Source organism: Musa acuminata, chromosome BXJ1-9 (assembly GCF_036884655.1).
Source record: "Musa acuminata AAA Group cultivar baxijiao chromosome BXJ1-9, Cavendish_Baxijiao_AAA, whole genome shotgun sequence".
Taxonomy (NCBI): domain Eukaryota; kingdom Viridiplantae; phylum Streptophyta; class Magnoliopsida; order Zingiberales; family Musaceae; genus Musa; species Musa acuminata.
In genome coordinates, this window is record NC_088335.1 from 46,776,002 (window position 1) to 46,797,908 (window position 21,907).

Genomic DNA, 21,907 nt, shown 5'->3' on the forward strand with positions numbered 1-21,907 from the left:
CCCTTACCAAAGCACTTGTCAAAATTTTGGTAATTCACCTACAAACCCATGAAAGAAAATTATAAGATATTTATTTAAGAGGGAAAACACACATGTCTTTAGAAGAAATCAAAAATTAAAACACAAAAGTGGTTGTGTTCTTGAGAACATGCAAGATTGTAAGGAATTGGAAGCCATCTACTAACTCGATGGTGGGACTTTAGTGAAATGACATCAAAGATTTGGGTTCATAAAGAAAGAAGTGGCAATTCAATTTCTAAGCAATTTCCTGAACATAATGGAATTATATAATGTGCATAATTTTTCCTCTTTTTTTGTCCAAAAGAAAAAGTAGAATATATTAGCTCAAGTCATGAATATTTTTGTATTATTTTTTACATGTATGAATAAAAAAATAAATAGTTACTAGTTTTTTATTTTTCATGATAAAAGATAAATGATGAAGACTGAATTCGAGGTCGAAAACTTATGATATAATATCAAATCTTTATCGGTCATACTAGTTAATATTTTAATTTTATAATTCTGCACGACCTAAGATAAGCAAATTAAGCACACCATTACCAGATTAATCATACTATTATATTTCATTAAAATAAATTAATTGCATAATCACTGCCAACCATAAGAAGAAGATTTTGATTTCAAGTACTGCAGAATTTGCATAGCTAATAATATGAGATCAATGTGTACAAACTCAATTGAAAATTCTTTTATGGTAGGTAGGTTTGATATTTTTCATAGAGACTGGATGTTGATGTCAATTCAAAAGTAGCATACTTCAGTTACACATATTATAAGCTTATTTAAATGTTTGAATAGATATAATGAAATAATTCATTTGGGTACCTCACTACTTAAATGGTGCCATGGAGAAATATTTGATACATGATCATCATGTAAGCCTTTTTTAGTAATAGTACGGAGAGGCCATTAAATATTTTGGGTTTTTCATATCAAAGTTACTCATGACAGTCACTGCAATGACCTATTTGTGGTCATCACATATTCTTCATGAAGACTGCATTAGACAACTCTTGCTTTATTCCACTTGAGAACATCCAAACAATATAAATAACATGTACAGAAAAAGAACATATATATACTTTGAATTCATTTTATTCAGCTTGGGTGGAAGTCTCTTCACCTCACAAAAATGCAAATGCTGAATAATGTCAGCTTGGGTGATGGAGACTTATATAAGTAAGAGGCAATAGCGGAATAGGCCACCGCGGGAAAGAGGCAAAGTTGGTTCGACCACACCGTCGCTTTCGGGTCAAATGCAATCGTATGGGTTCAATCCAAGCCCAACTCATTTCATGGCATTGTGGTCTCTTTCGGGTGCCTCCGATCCTTGAATCGACCACACCGTCGTGTTGCTTTGCTTATGAGTTCGGTTCGGAATGTGGCGCTGCCGCCACCATCTATTTATTTATCCGTTTATTGGTTTCTGAGGAGAAGAGAAAAAAGGCGCCCTCTCCTCTCCGCTTCTCTCTTACCCCTTTTTAAGGTTTCCCAGCTTCCTTTACCTTTGGATCATTATCTAGGGCCAGAGCCAGAACAAGACCCAGAACGAGAGGAAGATTAATGGAACCTACGGCCGCTGCCGCCCCCTCCTTTGCCGCTGATCTCTACCTCCGCAACATCTCGTTTCTCCTCTCCAACATACTGCTACCCTCAGGTAGGTGATCTACAGCAATGTTCCTCCCGTTATGCTCGAGTAATGTTTGGTGTAACAAACTCAGACGGCGTTACCGTTCCCGGCGTGCTCGAGTTCCTCAAATGGCGCGAGGGCGGCGAGTTCCTGCGCTGGATTGGGGGCATCTGGCGGGAGGTGCGGCCGCGGGCGGTCGCGCCGGCGCTGCGGGTCGCCGTGGCCGTGTGCTTGGCGATGTCGGTGATGCTACTTGTCGAGGTGGTCTCCATGGCCGCCGTCAGCCTCGCCATCAAGCTCCTCCGCCGCAGCCCAGAGAGGCGCTACCGCTGGGAACCAATCGCGGCCAGGGATGACCCGGAGGCGGCCAGCCTCGCATTCCCCTTGGTGCTCGTCCAGATTCCCATGTACAACGAGAGAGAGGTAGGCCGGTGATGCAAACGGGCTCGTACGAATTTAAATTCGTTTGTAGTTTAATGGGATTGACGGTGTGAAGAAATCCGCAGGTTTACAAGCTCTCAATCGGGGCCGCCTGCGCGCTCTCCTGGCCGTCCGATCGGATCATTATCCAAGTGCTAGACGATTCCACAGACCCTACCGTCAAGGTATTGTTACTGTTTGTAACAGTTTATAACGCTTTCAGTCTCTTCCTGTGGTGATTATTCATGTACGGGCATGGGTGTCTCGGTTCGCCGGTAAGGGACGGTCCATCGTGTTACACATGTCAGCATGGACAAAAAGATACAAGACAACAAATAAGAAAATATTCATAATGGCTATTACTAAATATACTTTTGACTTTTAGTTTGACAGTTTTAATAAAAATAAACAAATTTTAATTTTGGTATAACCAAATTTCACGAACATATCTCTGAATCTTTATTGTTCTGATTAATAATTAATGTTTTTAGTTGCTACGATGTTAGGTTTCGCAAAGAATGATTATTATTTTCCAGTTTTATAACTGTTATAATGGTAAGCTATGAAAGGTTCTATTTGGTATTTAAAACTATACTTTGGCAACCCTACGGACGGTATGGGGAATATTAATTTATCGAGTGGCTGTGGATCGAAGGCCAAAGTAAATACTGTTGTGCTGTTTCACATGGAAAGCGTTACTGCTACACTGATCGGTCATTCCACGTGAGGCTGGTGGCCCATTCACGTACAGGCTGTGTCTTGGAGCGGAGAATACTCTAGTTTTTGGACTTCGGTGTTCGTGCACATAATATAAAGTAGGAGTGGATTGGCGAGCTCTGGCACCTTCTACCATAGTTTTTGGACTGTCTTCGCAGTCAATTATCATACGATTTGGCGAGATCTATCAGATAACTGGTGCGAATTACGAGACATTCTACTTCATTCTTATTAACTGTTAGTTAATTATTATAGATGAATAACTGATGCATGCGGCGGTTGTTATTTTCATATATGCATTTAGTAACGCGGACACGAGGGAATACTCTGGATGTCGCCACGTTGATCAGCACTTGAAACAATCTTCCATTGTATGAAGTCTTTAGAAGATGTATGCTATTGGCGTACCGGGTAGTAAGCTGAATTTTCTTAGTATTAAAAATAATAAAAGAAAATACTATCAGTCTTTAGTGGGGTTGATAAATTCTGATCTGTAACCGTGCAAATGATGTTTGTAACCATAGTCATCAGCAGCATATTGATTCATGAACCATGACTATATTAGATAGTAAGCCTAATGTATACTTGATCATTTAGTTGCTTGGATAATATCCTTGCTTTTGTTTTGCTTGAAATTTTGCTATATATTATGCTTTCTACATATAATATATATTGGATTTGGATTAATCAGTTTCATTAGGTCATAGAATTGGAATTGTAACTAGGAGTGGTCAGCGATGAATGATTGGTAATTATCGGATCCATGGTATCGAATTAGATGAGAAAAATAATTTAAAATTCAAAAATATAAAATTACAAAATTAAAAAAAAGAAATTATAAATTGTAAATTTTTTTTTTATAAATATGTAAAAGCACTAAAATAGAACATGTAGAAATATTAGTACTATGTTAAATTTTCATGATCATTTATTTGAACTATATCACATAGCATATTTGTAAACAAGTTGATAGATTGAATCAAATTATAAAGCATAATATTGGACAGACTTAAATGCCACAAAAATCAAACTGTTTGCAATTTTAAAAATAATTTAAACATTTTTTATTTTGTTCTTTAACAATAAAATATTTAATACAGTATTTTTAAGATTATATAATTTTTTATAGTAAAATATTCTATTTAGTCGTTTTAACAATTTATGTACCTTATAGTATTTCTAATGATATAACTATTCTTATAAATGTTTTATATGTTTTATATATTAAATTGTAGTTTTTGAATCTTCGTTTGTTTACCTTCTACTATTTTTAATGCCCAAGAATGGTATTGCTGCACCAAGTTATCTTATGTTGCTGCCATTTATTTTCACTAGTATTCCTACATTTATTTTTGCTAAATTTTCATTTCAGGACATGGTGGAGGTTGAATGCAGCCTTTGGGCAAACAAAGGAATCAATATAAACTATGAGGTTAGGGAGAACCGGAGAGGGTATAAAGCTGGTGCCTTGAAAGAAGGAATGGAACATAGCTATGTCCAACAATGTGAATTTGTTGCTATCTTTGATTCTGATTTCCAACCAGAACCTGACTTTCTTATGAGGACTGTTCCTTTCATGGTGCATAATTCAAAGATTGCACTTGTTCAAGCACGGTGGCAGTTTGGTAAGCCTGTATTCGATTTAAATATATTTAAATAAGAGGTTGTTTTACGTTCTAGGGCTTTCAACAATTTTAATTTATTTCACATCTTTTTAGATGTATTCACCTTGGGTAACTCGGCACATTCAGTCTAGATATTTTACTGGTCAAAATGAATGGTTCCTATATAAAATTGGGCTAGAAGACAAGGTAGAAGATACTTCCAGCAAATTTGCTCCTTTAGATCAACCTTGGTTTGTATAGTCAAATCTGTACTAGATTCAAGCAAATTCAGTCAAAAGAAGTTTAATCCATATCCGTAGAAGCATGGATGCGTTGACAGCATATGATATAGCTTAGAAGACCTCCCCCAAGTTGAACTAGGGATCCCACATGGGGTGTTTGATCATTTCGAGTAGAAGGGGACTGAAGCAAGGTTGCGATTGATAGACAAGAGTGATACTATCACTACCTTGCACGGTTCCTGTGATGAGCCCTTGAGTCTCCTTTACCAGTTTAGTAGAGTAATGAAGTGGGCAGCGGAAACACCACATATTAGGTCTATTTGATTGTTTTTCCATTAATATTATGTTATTTAATGGATTATTCTAAGCCAGTTGACATTCCTAATTAGATTAAGAGATTTACGTAAATAGACAAGCATGTAAGCTATTAAAGTCCATGTCTTGGATTGTTTTCTACTTTATTACAGTAGAAGTATCATTATCTAGAAGTTATCTGTTCAGGTTTTTTTAACTACAATGAAAGATTGGCAATCTTTGCTAATGTTGGAAAAATAGTTGTTTAACACGTGGCTAGTTCATTTTACCTAAGTTGATTCTTTCATTTTTTAGATGCTATAAATATCTGAAATGTGTGATGATATATCTTATACCATACAGAATCCAATTAAGATAAAAAATAACTTATAAAATGCTATTTGGTTTTAGATTGTCAGTGATTAGCACAGATAAGAAACTTAAGCTATTTATATATAACAAAGTCGTATATATTTGGCAAACTTATTGGCTGTTCATACTGAAGGATGATATTATCTGCTTGATGACACTATTATTTAATTGAGCATAGAGTGTAGTCCTTATGTGGACAATCGATGTTAACACTGGTAGCCAGATAAACAGGATTGGAAAAAATCATTATAAAAAACTGAGCTGCCTATCAAAGAGCAAAAAAGTAAAAACAAAATTTGATATAACAGAAAAGAAAAAAACTGCGATTATTTCAGATGATAAGCTGGAATGCTATGCTTTAAAACTTTCTATTAGAAAATATAAGTCTATTTATTCTGATATGTCCTCTTCCATAATGACAGGAAGTTGCTGACGTGGCATTTCATGGACGATTTTGCAGTGAATTTCAGTGACTGTCTTATGACAAGGATACAAAAGATGACCTTGGATTACCACTTTAAAGTGGAGCAAGAAGCAGGATCATCCACATTTGCATTCTTTGGCTTCAATGGTAAAGCACATAAACCCATGACACCAAAAATATCAATTGTCATGTCATCATCCTAAAGATTCTCTTCGATCTATTTATCAATTTAAATTACACCACGAGTTTGATTCGAAATTTTCTGGCTAGTGTATATCAAGGGAAGTTATTCATTCTAATAAAAAAGTACTATTAGCTAGTATTTGTTTTACTTTTCTAAAAGGCAGTAGCACAACCTTGTTTTCATTCTCATGTTCATTAAAACACAATTTGATAGGGACTGCTGGTGTTTGGCGAATATCAGCAATTAATGAAGTTGGAGGTTGGAAAGATAGAACCACTGTCGAGGACATGGACTTGGCCGTACGAGCAAGTCTGAAAGGCTGGAAACTATTGTATGTGGGTGATCTAAAGGTATTCAGTGGTCACCTTTAATGGCCATTCAGATCTTATCTATGCTGCAGAAAATTTAAATGAACTTTTCTGGATTGTAAACATTGATGTATTCATGCCTGCATAAAGTGCTTCACAAAATCATCTACAACCAGATAAAAAAATGAGACCAATAAAGGCCTCCTAGTTTACTACATGAAGCTTTTAATGGTAGCCTATTGTTGCTATTGTTGTTGAAATAAGATGGTTTCAGAAGTTCCTACTTGGGATATCACTCATTGTTGTACCAGGATGGCCATAAATGAGCTTCCTTTAATCCAATCTTACCTTTAAACAAACCATTTGTTATATTGAAAATCATCTCAAGTATGCTTACCATGATTAGATCCTGACTACAGGATAACTTGTTGATTCTTCAATCTATTATAGGTCAAAAGTGAATTGCCAAGTACTCTCAAGGCATACCGGCACCAGCAGCATCGTTGGACTTGTGGAGCTGCACACTTATTCCGAAAAATCATAGTTGAAATTTCAATGGCCAAGGTAGTATTTATTTGAGGCAGTGTAAGAGAACCATTATGGAAGCGTGCACTCTCTATCTAACGTTTTCCTTTATGTCAAGCAGGAGGTATCATTTTGGAAGAAGTGTTATCTGATCTACAGTTTTTTCTTTGTGAGGAAGATTGTGGCCCACACAGTCACCTTCTTTCTATATTGTATTGTGATCCCAACATCTGTTCTGGTTCCAGAAGTCATCATCCCAACATGGGGAGTTGTGTACATTCCAACAACAATTACTCTTTTGAATGCCATAAGAAATCCTAGGTTAGATACTGTTTAAATTTCTTCAGATCCTTGCCTGTCATTCTTGTTTTTCTTCTCATTAACTAGTCTTCATTAGTTGCTTTTGGAAAACATCATTCGAGTTACGTAAATATAGCCATTCAAATACTATCATGCTTTCCTAACTACTCAAATTTATATGCTTGTCACAGCTCTATACATCTTATGCCATTCTGGATTCTGTTTGAGAATGTCATGTCTATGCACCGGATGAAAGCAACAATGATTGGTCTATTTGAGGCAGGAAGTGTAAATGAGTGGGTCGTGACTGAGAAGCTGGGTGATACTCTCCTGGAAAAAACTAAAATCCCGATACTTGAAAAGCCATCGTCCGGGCTAAGGGAGAGGTAACAACAAAAGCTTGTTTGACGTGCACTTCTGGTTTACATAGAGCTAATATCAGTGTTATTGATAGTCTTTGTTTCCTTTCCTCAGAATACACTTACCAGAAATTGGATTTGCTGTCTTCCTCTTTCTTTGTGCAAGCTACAATCTTGCCTACGGAAAGAATTCCTTTTATGTTTACATCTATCTCCAGGCTGTTGCATTTTTGGTAGTTGGTTTGGGTTATGTCGGCTGCTTCATCTCCAACACATAATGATTTTGATGCAATTTGCTGTGCTTCTCTAACCATCAACTAACTTGCTTTTTCATGTGAATTCAAGGCGCGATGATAAAAAAAAAGCTGCTGTCCTCGAACAGGTTTCATAGGAAATTCTCACCCAAATCCTTTTTAGAAATATGTATTATGTCACATTATGATGGCCAAGGTTTTGTAGAGGTCTCATTGTATCAATTGTACTCAAATATTGAATTACAAGATTTTACTGATTTCATGGGACCCTAAATTTGGATCAAGCGCCAGAAAAGTCTACGTTGAATTGAAATTTGGTATTCCTGTTAAAAGTATCTTTCATTCATCTCTCATATTGCCTGACTTGGTAGCTTATTCATGTTGGATTTTTTAACTGCAGCTCGTTTAGTAATACCACAATTTCAGCTGATCTTTGTAAAACATGCTTTTGTGGTTTGCCTTATTATTTGCATGAAAAAATTAGTCTCATTTTTAACTATTTGTATTATCACTGTTTGGCAAAAACAGTAAGATAAATTTTGAGCTGGCTGGAAGTCTTCCGAGGTTAAGCGAGAGTAATACTCCTTGAGAAATTGGGAAGTAGATGCAAAATAAGAAATACTCCATGGACTCGATATAAATGCTTGGAAGGTTTGACGATTGCGAACAAGCTGCCAATATTAATATTATATTGTAACATTGTATTCGGTATTGGATAAAAAGTTGAAAGAACATATGTACTAATTGTAGGATAGTTTCTGTCATGTGTTGGAATTTTTTTTTTCCACATGATCACATTATCCTAGAGTCAAATAAATAAATATTTTTTTTATTTTATATATATTATAAATATATATTATAAGTTAATTATTTATCAAAAATAAAAGTAAATAGATAGTTATAAACTTTATTCAGAAATATAGTACTAAAAACTTAAAAATAAAATTCAATCGATTATACCTAGTGATAGAGAAAAGTCTACTCTCTATTAAAATTTGATTTAGTACTATTAAAAAATTATTTCAAAAAATAAAAAAAAATAAAAATTTTCAGTAATATGAATCTTTATAAATCAATTATAAAATAAATATATATCCAAAAGTTAATTATCCTACTAGTGTATATTAAATACCCGAGGAGCATTAGAACGAAGACAAATCCATATCATACTTGTAACGATGGATAAGTGGTGTTTCTCATTTACCAATGTAGAGATATGTTTCTGGCGTAGAGGAACTATTCAGTCGTTATGTCGTTACATTTGACGGCTCGTTAATCTATAAACAAAATCACCTTTGCCAAAAAAATAAAATCATCACATACTAGTCATATCTATATCAAGATGAAATAAATATTGAAACATCTCAATTTATCTTTCAAGCATCATTAATGTCAAACATTTAACTGGTTAAAACCACTTGACTGGTATAATTTAGATTATATTGGGATGCTTGCCCCATTTAGGGGCTGAGTTGAGCTAGTCTATGAGCTTGAGTATTGGACTTGACTTGAATTATAATCAAAACATCTAATCATTAGCATTGAGTAATTAAAATATAATAAATAATAATAGATTAAAAATATAAAATTACATAAAGAAAGAAATAATATTTTTAATCAATTATTGTATAAGTCTAATAGAAATCAAGTATTAGTAAGCTGAAAATTTTAGAAACTACATATAAGATGAATAATTATAATATATTTTATTTAAAAATAAAATTTTAAATACTTGAACGAATAAAAGAAAATTTTAAAAATTACATATAGCATGAATAATTATAACATATTTTAATCCAAAAATAAAATTTTAATTACTTGAAGGATTAGAAAAAACTACATATAGCATGAATAATTATGATATATCTTAATCTAAAAATAAAATTTTAAATAAAAATATTTATTTTTAGGAAAGATAAAATAATTATCTCTCCTCAATTTTTTGTTGGCTTGATTTGGTAAGAAATGAAGAATAGAAAGAGGTGAGCCATCTACCTAAGATAATAATTTTTTTATTTTTATTTTTATATTTATTTAATTTATTAAAAAATAATATCACTCAATTTAAAATATTAAATATTTATTTTTTCAATTTTTATTAATAATAAAATAAAAAAATAAATATATTTAAATTGGAGGATTTGATTACGATTTTAGTATATTAATAGCTAAACTTAAATCGAATGTTTCCATAACTTGTCTGGGCTAAGATCTTCTTTGGATTTGCTTGAACGATTCTAATAGTAGAGACAAACCAATTACCTTCTACCTAATTAATTCTAATCTTCAAGCAGTGGATGATCTATTTTTTATTTTTGTCGTAATTATGACTTGGATTACGTCAGCAACTGCGCGACGCGCACCTGTTACGAAGAGAGACAGGGTCCACCCTCACGTGTTGGGGCCCGCAGCGTAGCAACCCACCCAATTCTTTAACCGTTCCTGTCCAGACTTCCGATTACTCGCTGAGAATTTTGCTTGACGAGACGTGAGATGGCGGCCGCCTGGAGAGGACGCGATGAAGCGGTGGACGACTTCGACGAGTACGATCCGACGCCGTACGGCGGAGGATACGATCTCAGCCTCACCTTCGGGCGCCCCCTCCCGCCGTCAGAGGAGATCTGCTATCCCATCTCCTCTGGTGCCTCCGGCGTCGACTACGAGAGACCTCACTACTCCTCCGGCTCCGTCCCCTCCGCCTATGAAGCTGACTACGGGGACCCCTACGGTCGCTCGAGGCCCAAGCCGCAGCCGGCTTACGGCTTCCGACCCCAGCAGGAGGTCGAGGAAGGAGGAGTAGGCGATTTCGGCGCCTACGGTGGTGGCAGGCGCCCCCAGCCTAGACCTGAGTATGGCGACTACGGATCCGAGTATGGTGGGAGGCCCAAGCGCGACGAAGAACCTTCATACGGATACGAGGGCTACGGATCTTACCAGACCGACGAGTATGGCTGCGGGGCGCAACCAACATATGAGAGGCCCGTTTACGGCGGCGAAGAGGAGACCGGAGGGTATAGTAGGCCGAGCAGATATGACCCAGATCAAGGTGAAGGATATCGCCGCCCTAATTATGTAAGTCCTGCTCTTACCTTGTTCGGTCCTGGAGAAGTAACCTATATATATAGTTCCACTGTTTTGTGCTCACATGTTCATATGCTCTTTTGTGATAGTTTCTGTTCAATGATTGCTCATGGATTCTTGAAGTTTTCTGCACGACCCTCCCGATCGACACTCTTGCTATAACTTTGACTTCCCTTTCTACCTGTCCTCGTAACCACTGTTTTCATGGATCATCTTCATATGCAACCTTTTCATATAATTTCCATCATATGAAATCTTTTCATAGTGATTTCTTCGTCTGTAAGAAATTGGCCTTGATAGGGAGGGGTAAAGGATGAGTGAAAGAATCGAAATCTTAGTTACTCATTAAGGTTTAATTTGCTTCGATAATTAGAGTTAGATGGGAATATATAGTTCGGAGGCATCAAACAAAAATTTGTTTATTTGCTTCAACCTTTAGAGGAGCTCATTCAAGACTTAGTCGAACAATTACTCAATAGAAATGAGAGTTTTGGCTTCCTCTCATCGAGATAGAGGAACATAAAAGCAGCTGAAATCAGCCTTCGTGAGCTGATCTCCAATTAAAATGGCTGATCCGAGTGGAGGAGGTGAATAGGGGAAGCACAAAGAAGGTTGATGACTAATAAAACATTTACAGGTCATAGTTTTTTGGTTGGTCAACAAATGCTAGTTGATTGTTTGCCAATCATTCCTTCACAAATGGTTTGTCATCAATAGGTCCATCGATGTCATCGATTAATTAGTTACCACCAACATATTCAAATGATCATAGCGTGTTGGTGGCAGCTTCATGCTTGAGGTTCATTCTATTGCTACCATATCTGATAGTTGACTAAACAGGGGTGTCTGCCTCGGTTGACCTAAGCTCTCAAATCGCTTGAAAACTGATCAAAGGTTGGTTGATTCTTGGCGACTTTTGACACTCTTTTACATGGATTATACTAATAACAATTCTTACATCTTTGGCATGTTCATCAAGCCAACAAAGTGAACACTGCAAAAAACAGACTCTAGTTATTTGAAATCTGAAAATTTTGAGACTCAAATTCGTACCAGCAAAAAAATGTATCGATGCTTCAATGACATTACTTACACGATAAATGCTTTATAGGCAAGGTGTCTTCAATTTTTTTCTTTTTATTTTAAACCTCATAATTATTTCAAATCATAATGAAGTTATTTTATTATTGTTTAAACTAAAAACTGTTCATTCATTCATTCATTAGGAAAGATGGTTAAGAAAAACAGGTACAGAAGGTACAAAAATCGGTAGGTAGAGAGATCATTTCTGTAGGAATGACAAGTACCCTAAGCAGAACAAAATGAACCAAAACATGAGCCTCCATGTTAGCCTTATGTATAAATGGCCAGCCGATTACATTTGTAGGAGACATTTTATGATTCGTTGTTGTCACTGTATTTAACTTATATTTGATAGAATTAAGGTTTTGTAGCTGTTTTTATTTGTTATGGATGAAACTTCGTTTGCATCGCAACTCCGGCGTAAGGTAAATTTAACACTTGAATTTTGGATCCTTAAGCAGGGTGATGATTCTGATGAGGAAAAGAATCACAACTATGGTAAGCATCACCATCACCGCAACTATGCTGATGATGAATGAACGGTTAATACTGTTCGCTTCGACGTCCTCAACACTTAATAGTAATAAAATGAAGTTGAAAAATCTGATGTGTTAAATGGTTCTTATTGTGAGACGTTGGGACCAATGTCTTCTCTAATATATGTATGTTCTGTGGAGGCACTCCTCATATTTGCTAAGGTGATTGGACTTAATATTTACTTGAACATGCTTCATGTTGCTGTTATATATTTGCGTTTGGTCATATTCCGTCTATTGTGATTGGTCTTAAATAGATGTGAACACATCTAAAATGTTCGTCAACGTTTCATTTTGTCTTATAGTGTTTCAGTTTTTTTTACTTTAAACTTAATGCTGAATTGCGAATTTCTATGGTTTTAGTTAGTTAAACCGACATCAAAGTTCTGAGAACTCTAAATTTAATGGATTGTTCAAACAGTTGACCACAAGCAACACGTCAAACTTCTATGGTTGACCAAACGTGCCACAAATCTCTTTCGCAACCAAGACAGGAGGATTGCACAAAAGATTGGTCAACCACACCCATACGGTTCAACACGATAACTTATATGAAATGAGTATATCTTCTTTTTTATTTGAAAAATATGTTTAAGAATATTAGAAGACAAATTCTAGCGTCAAATAGTTACAGAGAGAGTATAAAGGATTTTTCTGTTTCTTTATTTTTTTTATTAGAAAAATTCTTTATAAACATATCAAAATTTTGTGTTTTACTAACTCCCCATTCTAGTTTATTTATGTAGAGCCCCTGATACTAAATTAATTGCTCTAATCCCACCACCTCCCAGTACCTCCGCCCCACCATCACAATTCTTCTCTCTCCATGCATCTTTCTCCTTGATCGAATCTTAGCACCATTGGCTCCCCTTCGTGAGTCCTCCCCCTCCATCAGATCTTAGCACCACCAGCTCCCCTCCTCACGTCCTCCCCCTTCGTCGTATCTCGACACCATGGGCTTCCCATCGAGCTCGCAACTTTGTCTCTACCATTGCGACAGGAGCAGCGTCGCCATTGTCCATGGGCCTCACCGCACAGTCTTCGACTATTAGGGTAGCTTTGAGAGGCATGATGGTGAGGGATATGATGGAAAAATGGACATAGTGGGGGGAAAGAGGAGGACAACATGGGGTTTGCAAATGATAAGGGGAGGGGAGGGCAGTGGCTATCATGGCGATACAGAGAAAAGAGTCGATTGACGATGGAGAGGTTGCTCCTACTGTTATGGTGAAAACGTGACTACCAACTCCATGGGGAGCCAATGCTGCAAGAGTCGATAGAAAGGGAGGACACGTGAAGGGCCTCCTTAAAGAGTCAATTAGATAAGATTATGTGAAGGACCATAGACGAGGTATTAGATTAGATAAGATATATTATAAATCAAATGATATTCTAATTATGGTTATCAATTAACAGAATGGAAGTCAATAAGATTCCTTAGGAGATGACTTGATATAAAGGACTTTCTCAATTATTTATTTAGACTTTCTGCTTTTGCTTATAAAAGGACAGCACCTCCTAGGAACTTAGTATAAATATATGAATATGTGATATTATTGACAGATTATAGATCTATCTTCTCTTATCTCCCCTTACTCATATGAACCGGTTATTGAGATATTATAGATATTCTCTCATCTCTCCTTTATCCCTAATCTATCGAGGAGAATGCGAGTCTAGTTATTCTTATAGATCGACATCACACTATAGCTTTTAGATCGGATGACGATACACTCGCATATCAAATAAAAGCTTTTGTATCAAAAGATAAATATTATAAATTTGATCTATTGTTATTTGACTTTAGACTTTGACATTATTTAACATCTATTTGTTAGTATCTTTTGCCAACTAAAAGGTGTTATTCAGTTTTTTATTTATGATCCATTTTTTATCTGTTTTTCTATCCAATCTATCCTATCGTCTACTTACAAGCAATGTGAGGTTCCTTATGCTTTATTGATAGACTACTGATAATATCTTACTGTTGGCAATAGTATTATTAAGGGCGATAACATTTGGTGGTCACCAACCTAATCGTGGGCAATGATTGTGTACCTAGTGAAAGTACTATAGGGTTCAGCAGCCTTGCGGTGGCTACGCAGCGCCACCATGTGCGATGGTTATAGGAATCACAATGATCCGTTATTGTTTTCACAAGCTATAATAATTCTAAAAAGTGATGATGTAATAAAAAAAGTTAAAATCAATACGTCAGAATAGTATTTAAGAACTCATTGGATTGCCTAATAATTATAAAAGAGTCTATTATATAAACATACCTACAATTATAATATCAAACGATATAACGAATTCATAAAGAATTCATCGATTATAACAAGATATTTAAAAAAAAAAATTAAATGAATTCATTAAAAATCATTGTGATATTAGTGGCTCATTATGATTTTGAGTTAATCATATGATATGTAAACAAGTTTTTTTAATGGGGCCTTAGATTTATATGGCTTAACCTAATATATTTATAGAGAAAATAAAAGAAATATAGAATTTGATATATAAATTTAATAAATCTATTTATGACCTTAAATAAGCTTCTAGATAATGGTATATAAAATATCTTGATATCATTACTTTCTTTAGATTTAAAATAAATACTATTGATTAGTATTTATATTTAAAGATTAGTGAAAGTAAATTTATTATATTAGTCTTATATATAGATAATATTTTGTTTACCAATAGTGGTCTTAGTTTATTATACTAGATAAAAAAATTTCTCATTAAGAATTTTAAGATGGTTGATATGAATGAGATATATTATGTTATTGGCATTGAGATATTCAAGAATAGATCTTAGGATTATCTTATAAAAGATATATTAACTAAGTCTTGGAGAGATATAGTATACAAATTTGTTCAATAAATAATAAAAGTAAAAAATTTTAATCAATACAAGTATTTTTAAATTAAGTTAAAAAAGAATCAAATTAAAAAATATTATTTGTGTATGTGTAGTTTAAAGTCTATTATATGCTCAAACTTATATTAGATCAAATATCAGTTTTATAATTAAAATACTATGTTGATATTAGAGTTATTTAGAAATAAAAATACTAAATGACTATAAAGAAATTAATAAGATATTTAGAAGGGACAAAAGATTATATGCTCATATATATGAAATTATATCACCTTAAAATTATAATATTTTCATGCATTGATTCTATAAATTACCTTAATAATAGGAAAACCACTTTACGGTTTATATATATATTAATTGGAGGGATAATTTATAAAAATAATATATTATTATATTATTAACAATAGAAGTTGATTTTGTAAAGGTTTCTAATTAAGCTTTATGAATGTAAAATTTTATCTCTGAGCTTAATATAGTCATACTTAAGTATTAAGTCGCTGAAGATATTTTGTGATATATTATAGTAGTGTTTTTTTTTAAGAAATCTTACACAAAATACTTAAGTATTCTGTGAGGTCACTGATATATTATAGTACTATTGAAACCTTATATATTATGAGATAAAGTACCTTATGATTAGATAAAAAGAGTCCAGATATAATTAATATCAATTAAATTTTTTAATTCTATTGTATTGATTGTTGACCCATTCACTTAGAACTTATAGCCTAAAGTATTTGAACAAACATATTTTTATGATTGGGTTTGTGAGCAATGATGAAGTATGTTTGAGTGAACATTATAATTAACATTATTATTTATATAATTAAAATTATTTATTTTTACTATCTAGTATTATGGTTGAATATGAATAATATGATTATTTTGATAAGATAGTCATTTTGGACTATTTTAGAAAATACTAATAATATTGTATAATATACAAGGAAGTATAACATTGATGACATACGATCGACTCGTATTGCTAATAAGATTTATTACTATTACATTTATTAGACTTATTGGCCCTTTTTTTAAAAATTCATGTATGTATAAATTATTTTCAAAATTTTAAAATTTATTTGGGTAAAATTATTTTTAAATAAATTTATTTTATTTATTATTTATTTTGAACCCTTTTATATTTTATCAATTAATAGATAAAGTGGAAGAATATTATATTATGTGATTCTATCTAATTTGGTACGATATATTATAAATCTGATTGGATTTTAATTATGATTATCGATCAATAGAAAGAAAGTTCAATTATGATAAATTTTCTTAGGAGATAATCTTGATTGGAGGAACTCTCTTAATTACTTATCCTAGACCCTATACTTTGTCTATAGAAAGTAGAACCTACTCATCTTCCATTTATATATATATATATCTAGAGACGTGATATTATTAAAATATTATATATCTTTTCTCATCTTCGCTTAATCATGTGAACCAATATTATAAATCTACTCTCATCTTCCATTTGTTCCTAATCTATCGTTCATAATGGCTCTATGAAAAATAGAAATATAGAAAAAGACGAGTTTAGTTTACCTCAAATTAGATAAAAGCTTTCTGAATTACGTGGAAAGATACGCATTATAAATTTGATTTATTATTATTTGATTTGAGATATTAATATTAAAATTTTGTATATAGCAATAGCATAAGGATGATTTTTATGCTAATACTAAAAGTTAAGGATGATTTTTATGCTAATACTAAAATATATTAAGAACAAGATGGACAAAGATGTGGCAATAGTGATTGATGAGAGGAGAAGGCCATTGGGCAACAAGACAGATGTAGTGACCTACAAGATGTATGTAGGTTAATGATAATTTCATCTTTTATAAAATAAGAAACATTATGTATGAAGAAAATAAAAAAGAAATATTTTATCAAAATAAGTGAAAAATTAAAGTTTTTTGGAAATTTATCCTATTTTATTTACATGATATTTATTGCTTACATTTGATATCTACATAAACCATTTTAGTCATAAAGAAATTTAAAGATCTTTCTCATATTAACCTTAATATTGTATATTTAGTATCTTGATATTTTAAAACTTTAAACCCAAGAGAGTTGAATTGAGTCCAAGTAGAGTTTGACTAGTTGGTACATTTACATATCAAGTTCCACAAACTGACCATATAGAATACAACCGTGTTGGAATTCTATCTTACATACCTATCTTGTCACCTAAGATCATAAATACACATGTGGTCTTAATAGCTTCATAAAAATAGAACAATGTAAACATGATGGCTGCTCGCCAACACGGACAAAATATTATTATGGCGGCTCGTCAACAAAATTACCCTGTTTGACCTTCCAAAGGTCAAGTCAAGAGACTTACTCTTTGTAGAATGGTTGTTTTGATTAATTTGGTTGATTGTTAGGTGACACTGTTACTGTAACTTAGTAGACTTAGTAAATGTTGACTAAAGTTTATCATATCAGTAAAATATAACATAAAATTAGGAGTAAATCATGCTCGGCATAGATATGAATGCATGCAGCAAAACATGTACATCTATCGTATGTGTATGTTGAGTAGTAAAATTGGTGATGTGATCGATTAATTAGAACTTGGATATTATGGTCACTTACATGCAAATTAAGAACTAATATAACAGGTGATTAATTAGGTAGGTCTTGGGTTCCTATATGCACACTGTACAGAGGTCTTCAAATATGTATCATACGTATGTTCATAGTTCAACCTTTAATTGTCTCTTCTATAATAGATTACCACTTTTCACAGTGAACTAAAATGAGTTTTTTGACCACCCTCAGTATCTTTATCTGAATTCTTTTGTTGACAACATAGGCGAAAAGATCATTTCTCTCTTTAATAACCTTCACAAAAATAGTAGAATCAGTATGTCCATAAGACTCATTAATTTCTTCCAACAGTTGATGATTCTTATTGATTCCACTGTCTACATATGTATCCATGTCAGGAAAGTAGAGGGAGTGATACAACAAATCTATGTAATAAAAGAATACATTAATTTCCTAAAGTACATGAATCTACAAGAAATCAATAAACCATTCCCGAATTTGATTTCTGATCTGTTCATCACGATTTCATGTGAACTGCGGACAGGAAGAAGTGATCAAAGTTTCAGCTGATTTGATGCCACCCACACACATCCAACTTTGTCACAGAGAACGGCGCCAATATGATTTCAAGGCGATTTCACGCTTGGAGATCGTAATTCACGGAGCCGTCTCTCATCTGACAGAATCGTAGCAAACCTTTTGAGTGCATCTTCGTTTGTTCCTTCTCCGTTTCCCACTGGCTCATAGATGCCCGTCTCTAAGTTCACCCTTGAGACCGGCTTCTTCAAGAGCTGCTCTCCTATGTTCACGAGATCCGCAAGGTTCTCTTTTGTGGAGATATCAACGGACGACACTGTCCCAGATAAGGTGTCATCCTACGAAGAAGAACATCATCATCAGTAGTGTCAGGTATACCAGATTGAATTCAGACAACACCAAGAACAGCTCATACCTCGATGCGAAGGTAATTCGATTTTGATTGGAGAGCTTGAAAGACGACCGAGAGATGTATGTCAACCATGTCAGCACTCGATTGCATGAACACATCAAACAAAGGATTCGATCCACTACTAAGCAGCCAACCCAAAACTCCCCACTTGCTCGCGCGTTTCGCGCTAAACTTCCCTTCGACCTTGGCCGATCCCGTACCTAACGATATCAGCAGAATCTTGCGGTAATCCATGGGCTTGTAGGGGAAGTAATCCGGGTTCTTCTTGTGTAGCTCCTTCGTCACTTCTCCGACAGCAACCAGTGCCTAGAAAATCCAGTTTGGAGTGATTAGCACTAGTAATTTCTACGCGGATGAATGTCGAATGATTCAGGAGGAGCTCTTACAGGATTGTTAGCGGCCACTCCACCGTCAACCAGGTGGAACTCCCTAGAGCTTCCTTTAGAACATTTGGTTTCGAAATAATGGGCTGGGAGGTAAGTAGGAGCTGCAGTTGTGCCGATACAGATGTCGGAAAGGCGAGCATCCAAAATTCTATTACGCTTCACCTGCAAGAGATTCAGGACTTCAGATCTCCGGCGAAGGTTGCCGACGAAGTGCACATCCATGCACATTCTAACCTTTGTTTTGTGTTGTTGCAGCATGCATAGACTGGTAGTTAAGATTGCGGCTGCGGTTTGCAGCAACTGTAGTTTTATTTATTATACATTCATTGTCACCATATAAGCTATCTTAAATAAAGAATAGCAATATATATATATATATATATATATATATATATATATATATATATATATATATATGAATCTAGAGTTCATACCTCGTAGCTAGAGAAGATGATTGGGTGGAGCTGCTTGATATCGAAAGTTGGAATTATCACGTTGGTTAGGGTTTGATGCAACCTTACACCTCCTAGTTTTTCCTTGATAAGCGAGTGCAAATACTTCCCATTGTACTTTGGTCCCCATACAGCTTGAAACATCCTTCTGACTCCAGCCAGTAATCCTCTGAAAACGAAACATAAAATAGTGAGATTTGTGATCAGAACCACACACACAATCGAATTCATTCGTTTGAGATAATTCAAGTACCCAATCTGGGGAAAAATTTTCGAGCTGTGTTCCAAGTAAAACGATTTTATGTCTTTGGCTGCGAAGAGCGGTCGATTGTTGTCATCAGGTGCAGTTAACATTGCCGTAACGAGACCTCCAGTGCTTGTTCCGGAAATCACGTCAAAGTAGTCTGCAATCCTTGCATCCTCGCCATCAAGTTTCTGCATCGGTTATTGAGCGAGTTGTTCATGGTAATCAAGATTACAGTAATTGAATTTGGAATCGATATGTCGACTGATGTTTGATGCGTTTCATACCTGAAGCTCGGACTCCAAGAAGCTGAGGATGGTGGCAGGGATGATTCCTCTTATGCCTCCTCCATCTATGCTTAGAATGGTGATCAGGTTCCCGAAAGTAGGGGCCTGTATCTGGTTGATCTTTGATTTTGATTTCTCCATGAACACTGAAAGCTGTTGATGAGCAAAGATCTGGATCGACTCCGCGAACCTGCAATTTGTTCCAATCGCTGCAAGGCTTTTTCTTGCAGTGATAGATTTACTTTTTTTTTTCTTGTTATCAGAGAAGAACAAGATGAGCATTTATATAGGGGAGAGGGGAATCGTCCATCAGGCTCCTTTAGGAGTTCCAGCTGAGGCAAACTATGAGCTAGTACGAAATTGACTTGTCGAGATTTCGATGAACCTTCATGTAAACGTGTAGTCATCGCCGCCAATTCATGATCATTCCAATGTAGCACATCCACATCCAAAATGATTTCAATGATTCTGAGAGGTAGAACGAAGACCAAAGAAAGTGCTGGACTTGCAGGTAGATAAGACATTGCTGGACGTTAGGTGGCCTGCATGATGTTGATTTGGGTCTTCAAATGATAACGTATGCGGTTCCTCCCTCATCTGAAGTTAGAAGAGTCATTGCGCAACTTGTGCAATACCCCCAATCTCTTTGCTGCCTTTGATCATGCTTATTCAAATCAAGCAACCACAGCTGAAGCCACCCATGCGTGCAAGGCGAAAGAAATCATAAAACACATTCACACATCAGTATTGTTTTGAGATTTAAAAGAAGGACTCTTCTTTTAATTCCAGGATGAAACTGTCCTAAGCATTTTGAAAGCTTATTCTGAAGATAATGTTCTGAAAATAATATGGGAATTATCTGTAAGAAGAATAATAAGTTCTATGTTTCCTCTTGGAAGTTTATAGCACGGCTTCTGGAACAAAAGAAGAAAGGTCGACAGTCTTGTGGGAGATTCTGTAGATGTTACTGCTAAGCTACATGACAACGAAGAAGACCAGAAGTTGGATCGGGTCTTTCTATGATTTTTCTCATCGATATTTCCTTTGGTTTATTTCAGTGTCTTCTGAGGACCGGCATGAACAGTTGATTTTGGGTTGATGTTTGTGGATGCATGTTGGTGTTAGGGTTTTAGTGTGACTTGTACGGGTGCTGAAGATATTTAGTTGTGTTAGTGAACCTTTACATCGTGGTATCGTGGTCGAGGTGTCAGCACAGCTTAGTCCGATTCCAGATGTGCAAGATTACTCACACAAGGTCACTCACTTTCTTCGTAAGAACGAAAAAAGTGAGATATAAGATACACGAGTGTTTTTTGTTTCATGCTAAATATTCTTCCACTCACAAGTCATATTCTCCATTAATTTTTTAATAATTATAAAAGATTTTGATCGCCGTTGTCTATTTATCCGTATCTATGGTCAATAATATATAGCTGTATACCTATTTATTCCGCGTTATTTATCACGTGGACGTGTCATGGCTCGATGAGTTCTGATACAAGATTTCTTTTTCCTTATTAGCCACGAAGGAGAGATCGGTCAAATAAAAGAATAAGATTTAGATACAAGCTGTTCATCGTCAGCGGATGGATCTATCTCATACGTATCTTTGATCGGCCACACCATCTACGGCCGACGTACGAAGGCAAGCACGACCCATGCATGGCAACCATGACAGTGCCTAATCATACCCTTCGATCTAAGATATCAATAAAATAATTGATCCACCCAATGCACCATTTAGACTATGCTTGTTGTAACATTAAAATCATGA

At 34.9% G+C, this 21,907-nt stretch overlaps 3 protein-coding genes across 6 annotated transcripts; 2 read left to right on the forward strand and 1 right to left on the reverse strand.

The window, feature by feature from the left end:
* Nucleotides 1-1,453: 1,453 nt before the first annotated feature.
* Nucleotides 1,454-8,010, forward strand: LOC103999157 (probable glucomannan 4-beta-mannosyltransferase 3). Of its 3 annotated transcripts, none has more exons than XM_018818473.2 (10): nt 1,454-1,681; nt 1,746-2,077; nt 2,161-2,259; nt 4,164-4,416; nt 5,764-5,874; nt 6,125-6,261; nt 6,670-6,783; nt 6,866-7,065; nt 7,236-7,430; nt 7,519-8,010. In XM_018818473.2, the coding sequence occupies exons 1-10, from the start codon at nt 1,588-1,590 to the stop codon at nt 7,679-7,681; spliced, it is 1,698 nt and encodes a 565-aa protein (XP_018674018.2). In that variant the 5' UTR covers nt 1,454-1,587; the 3' UTR covers nt 7,682-8,010. The 3 variants fall into 3 exon arrangements, with proteins under 3 accessions (XP_018674018.2, XP_064940250.1, XP_064940251.1); XM_065084178.1 differs by lacking the exons at nt 1,454-1,681; nt 1,746-2,077 and adding exons at nt 2,730-2,989; nt 3,096-3,202 and having other exon boundaries at nt 2,178-2,259; XM_065084179.1 differs by lacking the exons at nt 1,454-1,681; nt 1,746-2,077 and adding an exon at nt 2,730-2,989 and having other exon boundaries at nt 2,178-2,259.
* Nucleotides 8,011-10,106: 2,096 nt separating this feature from the next.
* On the forward strand, nt 10,107-12,583 carry LOC103999158 (uncharacterized protein At5g39570). 2 transcript variants are annotated; one of them, XM_009420820.3, is made up of 2 exons: nt 10,107-10,729; nt 12,280-12,583. In XM_009420820.3, exons 1-2 carry the CDS (start codon nt 10,151-10,153, stop codon nt 12,358-12,360), a joined length of 660 nt encoding a protein of 219 aa, XP_009419095.2. In that variant the 5' UTR covers nt 10,107-10,150; the 3' UTR covers nt 12,361-12,583. The 2 variants fall into 2 exon arrangements, with proteins under 2 accessions (XP_009419095.2, XP_009419097.2); XM_009420822.3 differs by having other exon boundaries at nt 10,108-10,729; nt 12,283-12,583.
* A 5,727-nt stretch (nt 12,584-18,310) lies between these two features.
* LOC135594409 (patatin-like protein 2) lies at nt 18,311-20,429 on the reverse strand. The gene is made up of 6 exons (XM_065084785.1): nt 20,134-20,429; nt 19,856-20,037; nt 19,585-19,771; nt 19,151-19,312; nt 18,768-19,070; nt 18,311-18,690 (listed from the first exon to the last, which is right to left on the reverse strand). Exons 1-6 carry the CDS (start codon nt 20,413-20,415, stop codon nt 18,442-18,444), a joined length of 1,365 nt encoding a protein of 454 aa, XP_064940857.1. The 5' UTR covers nt 20,416-20,429; the 3' UTR covers nt 18,311-18,441.
* Nucleotides 20,430-21,907: the final 1,478 nt, after the last annotated feature.

What these genes read in the sequence shown, in the direction of transcription:
- LOC103999158 (XM_009420820.3), top strand. Translation starts at nt 10,151, where the DNA reads ATGGCGGCCGCCTGGAGAGGACGCGATGAAGCGGTGGACGACTTCGAC. An exon ending in GATATCGCCGCCCTAATTAT is followed by an intron (nt 10,730 to 12,279) that starts GTAAGTCCTGCT and finishes TGGATCCTTAAG; the next exon opens with CAGGGTGATGATTCTGATGA.
- LOC135594409 (XM_065084785.1), bottom strand. Translation starts at nt 20,415, where the DNA reads ATGCTCATCTTGTTCTTCTCTGATAACAAGAAAAAAAAAAGTAAATCT. An exon ending in TCTTGGAGTCCGAGCTTCAG is followed by an intron (nt 20,038 to 20,133) that starts GTATGAAACGCA and finishes TAACCGATGCAG; the next exon opens with AAACTTGATGGCGAGGATGC. An exon ending in GAGTGGCCGCTAACAATCCT is followed by an intron (nt 19,071 to 19,150) that starts GTAAGAGCTCCT and finishes TGGATTTTCTAG; the next exon opens with GCACTGGTTGCTGTCGGAGA.
- LOC103999157 (XM_018818473.2), top strand. Translation starts at nt 1,588, where the DNA reads ATGGAACCTACGGCCGCTGCCGCCCCCTCCTTTGCCGCTGATCTCTAC. An exon ending in CAACATACTGCTACCCTCAG is followed by an intron (nt 1,682 to 1,745) that starts GTAGGTGATCTA and finishes TAACAAACTCAG; the next exon opens with ACGGCGTTACCGTTCCCGGC. An exon ending in TCAAGCACGGTGGCAGTTTG is followed by an intron (nt 4,417 to 5,763) that starts GTAAGCCTGTAT and finishes ACGATTTTGCAG; the next exon opens with TGAATTTCAGTGACTGTCTT.